This window comes from Plasmodium vinckei (assembly GCF_900681995.1).
Source record: "Plasmodium vinckei vinckei genome assembly, chromosome: PVVCY_12".
Taxonomy (NCBI): Eukaryota; Apicomplexa; class Aconoidasida; order Haemosporida; family Plasmodiidae; genus Plasmodium; species Plasmodium vinckei.
The window spans coordinates 775,857-790,153 of record NC_051304.1 but is presented as its reverse complement, the minus strand read 5'-3'; the positions used below and the strand labels follow the sequence as shown (position 1 = coordinate 790,153).

The 14,297-nt window shown below is 22.8% G+C and overlaps 5 protein-coding genes across 5 annotated transcripts; 2 read left to right on the top strand and 3 right to left on the bottom strand.

Annotated features, from left to right (window-relative positions):
* Nucleotides 1-134: 134 nt before the first annotated feature.
* PVVCY_1202200 (conserved Plasmodium protein, unknown function) lies at nucleotides 135-1,426 on the top strand (the record flags this gene model as incomplete). The annotated part of the gene is made up of 5 exons (XM_008625230.1): nucleotides 135-392; nucleotides 551-779; nucleotides 881-1,015; nucleotides 1,127-1,213; nucleotides 1,350-1,426. The coding sequence occupies 5 exons, from the start codon at nucleotides 135-137 to the stop codon at nucleotides 1,424-1,426; spliced, it is 786 nt and encodes a 261-aa protein (XP_008623452.1).
* Nucleotides 1,427-1,731: 305 nt separating this feature from the next.
* Nucleotides 1,732-2,940, bottom strand: PVVCY_1202190 (DNA repair protein RAD14, putative; the record flags this gene model as incomplete). The annotated part of the gene is made up of 1 exon (XM_008625229.1): nucleotides 1,732-2,940. One exon carries the CDS (start codon nucleotides 2,938-2,940, stop codon nucleotides 1,732-1,734), a length of 1,209 nt encoding a protein of 402 aa, XP_008623451.1.
* A 717-nt stretch (nucleotides 2,941-3,657) lies between these two features.
* Nucleotides 3,658-4,643, top strand: PVVCY_1202180 (conserved Plasmodium protein, unknown function; the record flags this gene model as incomplete). Its single annotated transcript, XM_008625228.1, has 4 exons — nucleotides 3,658-3,743; nucleotides 3,877-4,056; nucleotides 4,183-4,351; nucleotides 4,464-4,643. The coding sequence occupies 4 exons, from the start codon at nucleotides 3,658-3,660 to the stop codon at nucleotides 4,641-4,643; spliced, it is 615 nt and encodes a 204-aa protein (XP_008623450.1).
* Nucleotides 4,644-5,231: 588 nt separating this feature from the next.
* Nucleotides 5,232-10,133, bottom strand: PVVCY_1202170 (conserved Plasmodium protein, unknown function; the record flags this gene model as incomplete). Its single annotated transcript, XM_008625227.1, has 1 exon — nucleotides 5,232-10,133. The coding sequence occupies one exon, from the start codon at nucleotides 10,131-10,133 to the stop codon at nucleotides 5,232-5,234; it is 4,902 nt and encodes a 1,633-aa protein (XP_008623449.1).
* A 1,704-nt stretch (nucleotides 10,134-11,837) lies between these two features.
* On the bottom strand, nucleotides 11,838-13,241 carry PVVCY_1202160 (conserved Plasmodium protein, unknown function; the record flags this gene model as incomplete). Its single annotated transcript, XM_008625226.1, has 1 exon — nucleotides 11,838-13,241. The coding sequence occupies one exon, from the start codon at nucleotides 13,239-13,241 to the stop codon at nucleotides 11,838-11,840; it is 1,404 nt and encodes a 467-aa protein (XP_008623448.1).
* Nucleotides 13,242-14,297: the final 1,056 nt, after the last annotated feature.

The following is a 14,297-nucleotide window of genomic DNA, read 5'->3' as shown; positions in this document are numbered from 1 at the left end:
GTTTTAAATAAGTATAATTTGAATGTGAAAAAAAAAGATACACACAAATTTAATGTATATATATGGATATAAGAATTAAAATGGCATATTAAAAATAGATTAAACAGCTTGATGATTTAAAAAACAAATTAGAAATGTTTTTAAAAAATGTTTTTTTTATTTGTTACATTGTTATATTTACAAATTACTTTCTACTAACACAAATTGAAACCAAAAAAAAATATATATTAAAAAAATATAGCATATTAAATAATAATAAAATCATATCCCATTCTTTAAGAAAAAACAAATTGTGTTTCATACAAAAAGAAAAAAAAAATGTATTGATCAGAAGACATAAATATGGAGGTCACCATCACAAACATGCATTCCTAGTGTTTGATATAATTAAGGTAATAAAAAACGTGCAAATAAATGAACTAAGCATAGAGTTGTGGTGAATTTACATTAATACATATAAAGAGTATGGCAAAAAATAAAATTATTTAAATGTGTAAATATTGAGATGGTTTATAATTTTTCTCATTTTATATTAATTTTTTTTTTGTAGATATTTGGTCGACTTTCCAACAAAGAGCTTTTAGGGCATGTTATTTCACACAACAACGATTTTATAGAGAATGACAAAAAAAATTTCAAAAAGAATTGGGAAATTTTATTTCAAAATGATACTATAAATTATGATATATTAAAAACATTTTTAGAAAAAAGTAAATTTGAATGGCCCCTAACTGTTAACTCGGGACAAATAAAAAAGGAAGGGCCTATAGACATACCAGGTATTTTTCCAATTTTGTTTGCACACACATATATTTTTCCATTCACTTTGTAATAATAAAATTGTTAAAAAATGCCAACTTTTATTTCCTTAAAAATGCAGTTTCCCCAATTGTGTATATTGAGAATTGTAGAAAAATAAGTGATCAGTTTAAAAATAAAAACAAAAATACTAAAATAAATTTAAAAATTATAAATGACTATGTCAATGAGTTGCCCATATCGACCGACGCAATACGTACTCACCAAAAAAAAAAAAAAAATAAATAAAGTTAGCTAGCTAGCTAGCTATTTCAAATAAAACACCGAAACAATGTTGTCATAAAATAATATTTTTATTTTTTTACAGAATGCGTATTTTCATCCTTTAGTGATTTAGAATATTTGACAAAAGAAAATTTTATCCAAAAAATTCATGAATGGGCCCCATCTGATGGTATGACAAAGAAAATAATCATATTATTTAGTATGACATGTGCAATGCTTGCTTAGTTCCATAAAGAAATAAATTCAAGTGTATGCATATGTTTTTCATTGATATCTTTTTTCATTTTTATTGTATCCCTCTTTAGGAGTACTTGATTGGTATACATTTGTTTATAATCTGAAGGAAGAGCCCACAGATAACATCAAGAAATTTTTCGACTAAAATCACCAAATGAATAATGTGTAAATGGGGGAAGTAAATATGCTCATAATATCACCCCCTTTTTTATTGCATTATGACAATAGACAAAAAATCGAAAAATGTTTATTTATTATTTATTTGTATATATAATTTATTTTAAACAAGCGATATAAAGAATATAATATATATGTAGAAAAAAAATAAAACACTTTTAATGTGTATAAATTTTGAAAAAACAAAAAAAAAAAAAAGGAAGATAGTATTGAGTTAAAATCGGATAGAGTATAGGAATATATAACATATAGTTATAGCAATTTTCTGGCTTCTCAAAAATCGATAAACTCAAGTTCATACTGACATTTAATACATTTTTTAATATATATATTATCATCAGTATTTATACAAGTTGGATTATCAAATTGATGATTATTATCTTCGCAAATAATTTTATTTTTTTCCATATTTTTAATATGATCATTACTATATATTGTTTTTGGCTTTTTATATTTATGAAGACTGTTTTTTTTTTTTTTTTTTTCTTTCTCTGTTTTTAGACAATTTTCTTTATTATTATTACTAACATTTTTTATGTTTAAAATTTTTGAATTATATAAAGATTTTACTTTGTGTAATGATCCATATTTCCTAATAGCTATTTCTTTTATTTGAAATAAAAAATATAACTTCATATTTTTTGAATAACCTCTCGGATTTTTAGTTGATAAAAGCGCCAACTCCTTTTCATGCTTTATCAAATCATTGGTACTTATAGAATATTTATTTATTAATTTAGTTAAGGATATCATTCGAAAATTACTATCCGTAGATTTACAATCATAACATACATAAATTTTAATACTACTCAAAGTTTTATTTACTTTCTTTTTTTTATTACATAAAAAACATATCTCTTTAAGAATGATTTCACTATTGTCATCACAAATAGGTTGACAATCTAAACAATCGGTTCCTTTATTACAACTACAATTAATATTACCTCTTTCGATACTAAATATAAATTTTTCTTTATTTTTTTGAAAAATCATATTTGCTTTTTTTGTAAATTCATTATTTCTTTCTAAAAATGAGTAATCAATAACATTTTTTCCTCCACTAATGTTTGTAATTAAATTTGTTAGATCTTTATCATTTTTTTTAATATTTTCATAATAACATTCAATTTCTGAATCATTATCAATATAGAACCCACCATCTTTTAGCATTTCACTACTTTGATCTTTTCCATTTTCTTTTATTTCTTTTATTTCTTTTACTTCTTTTACTTCATTTTGAATTTCCCATAACTGTACAGCATCATCAGCTGGTTCTACATTGGGTGGAAATATTTCATTATTATTTTTTACATCATTAAAAAAGGAGTCTAAAAATCGTTTGTTTTGAAATTTTAGATAAAAATTAATATGAGGTAATGAATCATCAAAGTAGTTAATATCATTTACTAAGGTGTTTTCATAAAATATATGATAGTAATTTTGTTCATCTTCTTCATTTTGCGATTGTGAATTATCGCTCATATTTATAAATATTAAACAAAATTAATTCCTATATATCTTGCAAACAAACCAGCATACATACATATATAATATATGTAATCAACTTACCATATCTTAATGTTACATTAAAATTGTATTCTTTAAAATATGGCAAAAAGAGGCATGCATATATTCTATATACATTCCCCACATCATGGAAAAGAAGAAAAAAAAAAAAAAAAAAAAATTTATTTCAGAAAAAATATAGATAAAATTGTATTATATTATAACATTATAAAATGTTGGATATTTTTCAAAAATAAATATGATTGTATGTACTATTTATATTCCTGTTTTATTTACATCCTGACATATATAAAATATTTATAAGTACAGAAAAAAAAGTGACCTGATAATTTGTTTCTATATTTTTATGGATCAAATAAATATGATAATATATATAACTTTAAAAATTGACATAACAATATGATATTAATTAAAAATATAATAAATAAATTAAAAATAATTTAATCTAATTATTATCTTTGTTGTATTTCATTCTTTTTTTGAAATTTTCATTTTGTTTATGTTCCATATAATTATTATATGAAAGAAAACATCAGTTGTTTGTATTAAAATTTTTTTTTAAAAACAAAAATGATTTTTAATTATAAAAAAATATAATATTATATTTTTATAGTTCAAATGATATTTATTTTTTGGGGATAATATTTTTTTTTTTTTTATATCAAAACAAAAATGTATCCTGCTATTATATTTTTGATTATAGTTGTAATTGTAACTATATTAGATGTGTGTCCCCAAATCCCCAAGTTTTATGCAAGGTTAGTAGAATATAAAAATCGAATAAATATACATAATATTTCAAATTTTTATATGCCTACATGTAGATATATAATCAGAGAAAGAACATCATAAAGGATTAACAACACTTTTAATATTTCTTTTGATTTACAGAAAATTAACTCATATGATTTGTGGTATACTTATTTTAATATTTGATATAATTTTAAATGAAAGATGGAATCAATCTCAAACTTTATCAAAAAATGGGACAACATATAGTCAATATAATGTCTATTTTATATACTTCGTTGCAGTCGTTTCGATACTCAGATGTTTTTTTTACCCATTCAGGTATGCAAATTTGTTTGTTACTTGCTTAATTTGCTTACATTTTTTTAACTCAGTAAATTTGCTTACATTTTTTGACTCAGTAAATTTTATTATTCATCTTTCCAAATGTTGCTACTCACTTTGCAGGTTTGGAGAATATCGAGACTATGGGATAATTGTTTATAACATGATTGTGCCATTATTTTTTTTTTTCAAATTGCCTTTGTACGTTTTAACACCCATATTTTTTGCTGACCCTATAGCAGCTATTGCGGGTCGTCATTTTCCAAAGAGCAAGATATACAAAAATAAGACGGTAAGAAAAATTAATGAAAATTATTACTTAGTATATAATACATGCTCGTTATTACTATTACAGCAAATACATATGCACATACATATACATACTTTTTAACTTTCTGATTCAGCTGCATGGGACGCTAGCATGCTTCTTAGTTTCTTTAATATCCCTATTTTATGTGAAAAACTACATTCATGCTTTAATTTTAAGTGTAACACTAACTCTTTTGGAATTATATGGAGGATCCCTTGATAATTTTTTTATGTGTTTCCCTATAATGATTTATATGACATTTTTTAATGTATAATTAGTATATCCCTCACCTATTTATCATTGTTTTATTTTTACTTGTTTCATTTTCATTATTTATTTTTTTCGTGCCCCTTTAAATGGTGTCACCCCTCAACTTTCCACATGTTTAATTTGAATAGCTATTTGGTAAATAACCAATAATTAAAAAGTTAAGAAATATATAGTATCTACTAACCAATTACAACAAGCTTAAAAAAACATTTTTTATTTAAATAACGGGAATGTAAAAGACAATCTTAGCTGTCTTAAATTTGTTTCGAAATTTTTACATGTTTAATTTTTCACAAAGTGTTCTAATTTTCATAAAAGTTGTAATGCATTGATTAACTACCAAATTTAAAAAAGGAACCAACATACATATGCATACATAAATAGGGAGCAAAAAATTGATAGAATAAAATGATTGAATAAAATGATAGAATAAAATGATTGAATAAAATGATAGAATAAAATGATAGAATAAAATGATTGAATAAAATGATAATAATGGTCACACAACATGTTCATAAGAAGTAGAACATTTTATAATATACTTTTACATTTTTACATTTTCACATTTTTTGGCTTGAAAAGATAAGGTAGTTTACTTGTTCCTGGCCGACCTTCTTAGTTGGTATCGCCTCGGAGAATTTTCACTCGCGCCTTCAGAAATTGGTGGATTACTGGTTCTTTTTGGTGTTTTTTGTCTTTTGGGTTTATAAGGACTTTTTTTATTTTCCTTTGGGTCATTGGTATCGTTTGAAGCTAATGGGAAATTGCTACTTCCTAGGAGTTCACTATTTATATTTGAAAGAATATCTGAAGTATTATCTATTGGTATTTCTAAATTTGTTAAATCTTCTTTATTTTTTATTTGAGACTTACAATATTCTTCTAAGTCAATAATATCAGTTTTGTTTTGGACAATATTATTCAAATTGTTAGATGCATTTCGGCTGTACACACTTCCTGACATACTTATCATATCAGGTTTGTTTTCTTTATAAGAAAATAAATCATTTAAAATAGATTTTAGGTTATCTACTTCTAATAATAAGGATTTACAATTTTCATTTAAAATAGTTAGTTCTTTATCTTTTCCTGAACATTCATCCATTACTTTGTTAAGCTGTTCTTTAAGTAAATTTAATTCTTCTGTACAATTTAAATGAAAAATAAATAAATCATTAATTGTTTTAAAATTCATATCATTCATGTATTTTTTTAATTCTTCACTCTTTTCATTATCAATATTGTTTATTTTATAATTATTAATTTTTTTTAATAAAATATTTTTTTCTTTTAAAATTTCATCAAATAACATACTATCTGTTTCAATCATTTCAATTTTATAATTTTCTTTTAATTCTTTTAAAATATTTTTTAAATTTTCTATTTTATTTTGTATATCTATTTTTAAATTTCCGTTGTCTATTTTTTCATCTGCATCTATTATAAGTTCTTCCAATTTATCAACACAATTATTTATATGTATATTTTTTTTTTCATAATTTGTACATATATTTTTATAATATTTTATTTTATCGTCAAAATAATCTACTTTTTTATTAAAATTTTCTATTCTTGAATTAAAATCTATAATCATTTTATCATATTCTTTCTCTAAACTATCATTTTTTATAACACTCTCAATATGGGAATAATACAAATTCCCGTATTCATCCTTTTCATCATTATCCATATTTTGATACTCCTCCAGTTTCTTTGTCATGTTGTTTGTCATTTTGTTTTCCATTTTATTTTCACTGCCACTACTGTCCTCATTATTACTATCCCCATTGCTACTACTTTTTTTATACTTTTTTAAAAATCGAGAGAAAAATGTTTCTTTTACACTTTTCTGATCTTCTTTATCCTTATCATCATTTCTTATTCTTTTCATATCCTCTAACTCTTTATTTTGTAATATTATTTTATTTTCTTTCTCTTCGCATCTTTTTTTTTCTCCTTCCAATTCATCAGCTAGTTTGGCACTTCTTTCATTCTCCGCTTCTAATTCATCAGCTAATTTGACAAGTTTTGCCCTTTCCATTTCTAACTCATCAGCTACTTTGACAACTTTCTCCTTTTCCGCTTCTAACTCATTAGCGACTTTAACAAGTTTCTCTCTTTCTGCTTCTAGTTCATCCGTCATTTTTACAATGTTTTCCTTTTCTGCCTCTAACTCATCAGCTAGCTTGATGCTTATTTCTTTTTCTCCTTCCAGTTCATCAGTCACTTTGGTACTTCTTTCTTTCTCTGCTTCTAGCTCATCACCTAGCTTGGCACATTTTTCTTTCTCCGCTTCAAACTCATCAGATAGCTTGACACATCTTCCCTTTTCTGCTTCGAGTTCATCAGATAGTTCGGCAACTTTCTCCTTTTCCGCTTCTAACTCATCAGATAGCTTGACACATCTTTCCTTTTCTACTTCTAATTCACTAGCTAGTTCGGCGCTTCTTCCCTTTTCCGCTTCAAACTCATCAGATAGCTTGGTACATCTTTCTTTTTCCGCTTCTAATTCACCAGCGAGTTCGGCGCTTCTTCCCTTTTCCGCTGCTAACTCTTCGAATGCTGAGTCACTAACAAGTTTTTCCTTTTCTCCTTGCACACGAAGCTCTTGATTTTCCTCAGTCAGTTTTTCTAAAGACAATTCCATCTCTTTAATAATTTGATTCTTTTTTTCTAATTCTTCATTTAGATTGATAACTATATTTTTTTCTATTTCTAATTTTTGACCATTTTCTGTATTTTCTTTTTTAAGTTGTTCAATATTTTCTTGTAGATTTACAATTAATTTTTCTTGGTATGTATATAAGTGCCCTTTAGAATTTTGTTCATATATGTCTGGGTGTGTAGCGGCATGATTATCTATATAACATTTAAGTATATATGATAAAATGGATTTTATCATGTTTGCTAAATTATATATATCATTATTATTTCTATAGGGAATATATTTAAATCCATCTGTTTCTTCTAAATTGTTGTTGTATTTATTTTGTTTAATTTTATCAAAATTTTCGAAAACATCTTTACTATATTTATCTTTAATAACTTTATTATTATTATATATATTATAATTTTTTAGCAAGTTAAAATCATTAGTGATACTAAAATTTGGATGACCATTTTCTTCCTTATTCATTATAGAAGTATTTGTATTTATCCAATATGCAGTATCATTGGTCATATATATTTCTTTGCTATTTTTATTTATAGACAATTCTAATAAATATTCTCTAAATTTGTTTATTATTAAATATTCTTTTTGTGTTGATGGTAAATCAATTGAAGAATCTTTTTCATTATTTTTTTCTAAAAAGTTATATATTTTTTTTATATATATATAAATATTGGCTATTCCATCTACTTCTTTTTTTATTGCATTTCTTATAAATTCATGATAATTCATTTCATGAGTTAATATTTTATTTAAATTTGTTATAATTTTAATTTCGTTTGATTTTATGTCTCTTTCATATTTCCAATCATCATCTCCTAACTTTTCCTCATCAACACATTTTGAAAAAAAATCGTTTCCATCAACCTCGCTACTACTACTGCTATTACTGCCACTGGTTTCACTTCCCTGATCCTGATTTATTTCACTTGGCACATTTGTTTTATTTTTTTTATAAAATTTATTGCATTCAGACAGTATATTATTTATGTTAATGTTACAACTTTTACTAACATTTTCAACCTTATTTATGTTTTTGTTTATTTCCTTGTTTAGTTTTTCATCAAAGAGTAAAGAGGAAACCCTTTTCAATGATCTAATAATTTTATTATTATATTTCAAAAAATCGATTTTTCTCACAAAAAAATTATATTTAACTAAATCGTGATTAAGTATTTTTATTTGATAGGTGGTTGTGTTATTTTCCATTTTGTATTGTGTTAATTTTAATAAAATATTAAGATCAATTTTATTCCATTTATTTAAAATTTTAATTAAATTTTTTATTGTCTTTATTTCTTTTTTTGATATGATGTCCTTTATATACTTTCCATTAAAACATATAGACTCACTATTATTTCGTGATATAAATATTTTACATATTTGTAAAAGATACTTACTAAAATGTATAATATATTCTTGATGGTTTTGATATTTATTAATAATATTAATTACTTTTAGTGAGTTATTTGATTCTGTTGTTTTACTATAACTTAACTGTGAGAAATCCCATTTCAATAGTTCTATACATGTACTAAATAATGTATTTATATGTACAGACAATTTTAAAAAAACATTATTAAAAAACATTAAGCATTTTTGTAAATCTTCTTGATAAGTTATTTTATTTTCCATATTTTCGTCCAATTTTCCGCTAACTATTACATCAATTTGGTTAGCAATATATTCATATTCCTTTTTTATATTCTTATCTATATTTTGTTTTTTATCATGATTAAATTGCGTATTTTCAAATAAAAAATTTAATGTTTTCATGCCATTTTGAAGTACCAAACTAGCTTCATTCAATTTTTCTCCTTTTCTATCTTTAATACCTTCAAATATTATATTAGATATTTTTAAAATTAAATTTTGCTTTTTTATATACTTATTTTTGTTATATATTCCTTGGGTGTCTTCACCCTTTGTATAGTTTTCTTTTTTTTCATAATCTTTTTCTAAATCTGGTTGTTCATCAAATGAAAATTGGGTAGATATTTGTTCTTGAATATTGTTTAATTCACTATACATGTCATTCATATTAACAGTAATTTCACTTAATTTTCGTCTCTTATTTGAAAGATGATCACATAAATCGATGTCGTATAATTTAGTTTCTCTTCTTTTATTATCCTGAATATTGTCATCATTAGAAATTATTTTACTAATGCATTGCATATTTTCATTTTTTAAATCATCTAGTGATATTTCCATAGTTTGATTATATACACTCTCTGTATTTATATCTATATCATTGTTCTTCATTTTGTTTAGTTTATTTTCAGCGTGAGAATTTTTCTCATTTTCATCGGGTTGCCTACTATTAAGTTTTGAATATTTACTGTTACTGCTTGGGGAAGATTCTAATATTATTTCATGTTCTGTATTATTATTTTTATTTGATAAATCTTCTTCAATGCCATTTTTTTTTTTTTTTTTTAATTTTGTTTTCTTCCCATGGTGCTTCTTATGACCAGAGTTAAAATTTAAATTACTATGTTTTTTTTTGTCATTATATTTATTGTTTACAAGACAGCATTTATCAAAAAATATATCCAAGTTTTTGACATTAAAAAAATCCAAATCCTTTATAAATCCAGTAAAAAGTATATCCTTTGTTGGTGGGGAATTTCGATTATGTTCAGGATTTGGGGATCGCTCATTTTTTTTTGTTTTTTTTATACATTTTGTTCCAGATTTTTCAAATAAGACTTCAACGCATTTTAAATATTCAGTACAACTGTAAAATCTCTTCTTCAGTTTATTTATCTTTTTACAAATGGTCCTTATTTTTTCTTTTTTATTCAAAATAGTGTTATCCATTACGCCAATATTGCTATATAAAGTTGTTACACTATTTACATTGCTATTTTATTTTACTCTTTGATTTTAAAATACACCTTTTCGTATTTTTTATTATCAAAATGAGTAAATTTATTTTCGTTGATTTTGGGTTGGGCTATAATTATGACACATGAAAGTGTTAATAAAATAAATGTTTTCCAATTAACGTAATTGTAAAAATATATATGAATAAAATAAATAGGAATATATTATGGATATGTAAGCATAAGAAATATATAAATTGACAAAAACAAGTTTATATAATTATGAAAAATTGGTTTAAAAAAATAAAAAGTACTTTCTTTTTTTATTAGTTAACTTGGTCAACTAAAATATGTAAATATAAATGATATAATTACTATTTACACATTTTTCAGACAATACATTCAAACAAGTTAAAAATATTTTTTTCGAACAAAATAGCATAACTTAATTTTATGTATTTTTAAGATAAAAATGAATGTAAAATAATATAAAATAAAAAATAACCAGACAACCAAATAACAAATAGAACAAATTAGATATGTTCACATGTTGTGTGTATAAAAAATTGTGGTTGCTATATAGCTTGGATTATCGCTTTTTTTTTTTTTTTTTTATGAACAATTAAGGTAATATAATACAAATATTATTTTAAGAAATATAAAAATAAATATAAGCCATTTATGTTAAAAAATGATAGTCAACAAAAATGATTCAACAAGAATATCTTTATTTATTAAATTTACTTTCATTATTTATTTGTTTTTTTTTTAATTAATATATGGATGTGTATGTATAGTATAAAGTAACATTTTTGTAAAAATTTGCCACCTCTTATGTTGCCTGAACAATTAAGGTTAAAAAGGTATTATGTATACAATTGTAAAAAAATTATATTTAAAATAAATATTTATTTGTCTCTGCGCAATATTAAACACTTTTACAAATTTATTTTTATTATTTTTTTAAAATTTTTTTATTAAAAATTAAGAATATTTGTTTAAGTATTTGAATATTATTGTCGTCAAGTTTATTTAAATAGAGAAAGATACAATGACGCTGAATTGAGATAAAAAATACTGTGTGCAATTTTTAACAATGGGTGCGCATACAAATATGCATAATATCTTATGGCTTGTTCATATCAATTTCAGTATAAATAAAAAATTTTCAACGTATCATTGTTAGCATTTTGCTATGTAATTTGACCAACTTACATATTTCGGTTTAAAAAAAAATATATTAAAAAATTTAAGTGTTCATAAAAGTCTACAGCTATTTAAGCAACTATGTATATTTATATCCTTGGTGATAGTACAACAGGCATATGGAGGTCGTTGGTATCGTGAATAAAATGCATATTTATAAAGTTTGAAAGTTTTAAAAATAAGTGAATAAATAAATAGGTTAAAGAACAAATTAAAGATATATAATCGAATAAATGAATCAGTATATATACAAATATATACTGTGTGTGCACAAACATTTGTATATTAAGAAAAATATATTATGATAAATAATATTTTAATTAAGCAAACAACATGGAACAAATTATTTTTCTACAATAGTTACGTATGTATAACAATATTTAATAATAAAAAAAAATATAAGGATGAATACATAAAAATTATAATTAAAAGAGAGTATGTAAAAGATATAGCAATGTTTTGATGTTTTTTATTTTATGTTTCTTATACATGCTTAGTTAAAATATCTCTTGATATTCTCCTTTTTTATGGTATATTTAACATTTTTCAAATTTTCTTTCAAATCTTGTAATCTTTTAATTTCAGTTTCTGTTAATTTTTTTTTTTTTTGAAGGTCTAAAAGGCGCTTAATTTTATCTTCAATATTTTTTTTTTCAATTAACAACAATTCTTTTTCTTCGTCTTTTTTGTTTGATACACAATTTTTACGAAGAAGATCCATTTCTTCTTTACTTAATATATAATCTAAAGATAAGTTTTTTTTATCAACATATTTATCATTATATTTAGTCAGTTTATTTAAAATTAAAATTTCTAAATTATCTAAGATATCTTCATTTTGTGAATATTTTTTATTCTTTAGATAATATAAATATAAACTTGACGTTTTAATGGTGTTAATAAGTATGTCTAAATAATTCTGCATAATATTAATATAATATTTTTTGGCGTCATTTCCCAGTAGATTATTTAAATCACTATTTTGTGATACATTATTGTCAGTTTTTGTTTTATTTGTTAAAATTAAACTTTCAATTAATTCAGCAAACTGTTGTAACGAGCATCCAGAGTATTTTTTTAATTCATTATTTTTCCCATTACCATTTTTAATAAATTTTTTAACAATTTCATTGTCTTCATTTATATTTAATTCAGATAAAAAAATGAGAGCATCGTTAATAATAAATCCAGATTTTTTATCAGTATCAAGTTGTAAAAAATACATGGCTATCTGTTTATTTAAATTTTCACTTAAACATGTTATAAATTTAGAATTTTTTACACTTCCTTTTTCTTCATAAGTATAAATAATATTAAAAATATCTTTTAAAATACTTTCTTCCGCTTTTGATAAATTAAAATCATTTTTATAAACTTTATAAGAAGCATATGTTCCAAATATAAGAATAAATGTGTATCCTATTATTTTTATTTTTGAGGATTTTCTTTTTCCCTTTTGTATTTCTCCTTCGTCAATATTAAATTTGTGTTCATTGCTGTTTTTATTTGAAAAATTGTCCAAATTTTTATAATCAATTTCTTTATTTTCTTTATATTCGTTAGGTAAATTATAAAAGCTAGTTATTTGGTTTGCCCCATTTATTACATTCGTTTTGTCATTTTCTGGAGTAGGTCTATATGTAGAATAAAATTGTTGTTTTGTTTTTTTTGGAAAATTTGTATAACTATTTAAGCATGATTGGTAATCGAGTTTAGGATTATTATTTCCTATATACACACCATAATTTAATATATTATTAAATTTTAAAGAGCTGTAATTATTTTGATTTTTGGCTATAATGTTCATAACATTTTTATCAAGTTTCCTACTGCTAATAATAATATTCTTCCCATTTTGTATATAACATAGAAATGAATTTTTTAAAACATTATTCATTTTGATTATTTGCAAATATGCATAAATAAGACTTGGCTCTAAATGTGTGTAAATATAATTTGCATCCTTTATTATGCTTTCAAAATAATGTAGCTACAAATATATATGAACATGTCTCTTTTTTTTTTTTTTTTTTTTTTTTACTACATTAACAATATAAATGGCTAGCTATATACGCGCCATTTCGAAAATTATGATAAAATGTAGCACACACAAAAAATAACTTTTTATATTTAAAACAAAAAAGTGATAATATACATGTTTATATTGAGAATAAGATGATGGTGCTTAGCTATTCCAATTTGATAAAATGTTTACACATAATTAAGTCTTGATTATTTAGCATCGTGTAGTGATATAATGTTGTATAGTTACATATTTTGAGGGAGGAGTAATTAATTGTTGTGACTATTGTGTGTGTGTGATTTTTTATTTTTATGTACTACTTAACAATAGAATTGGGAAATATACTACAAAATAATAAGAGATTATATTTTTAGTATTTTATAAATGTTTTGGTTTTTCTCAAAAAATTAAGAGAAATAAAAAAAAAGAGAATTATAATATATATTTATTTTTTAAACAATATTAACTAGTATGGTATTAAAAAAATAAACAAGGACAGGGATATCATAAATTTATCATTTTCAATGATTTTTAAATGGAAAAAAAAGGAAAAATAATATATAAAGAAAAGATATATATTATAATAAAAAAATTATAATAAAATATAATCACATATTTCCATTTTTTAAAGGTTTTTTTATAAAGAGAAAAAAAGAAAAAGTGCTAAAAAAAATATAAAAACATATCGAAGGATAATATATTTGGTTATACGCATAACATTACGTAATACATTAAGGCACACATAATATTTATGAATAGTTCCCTTTTTGGAAAATATGAAAAAAAAAATAATTATATAATGTAAAATAAATAAAATTACACAATTTCTTTTATTATTTTTAAGTATTTGATAACATATGTTAGTCATTTTTTATGTTTTAAGTTTTTATATTATGTGCATATTTGTATATAAAATGCTTGTACACGCAT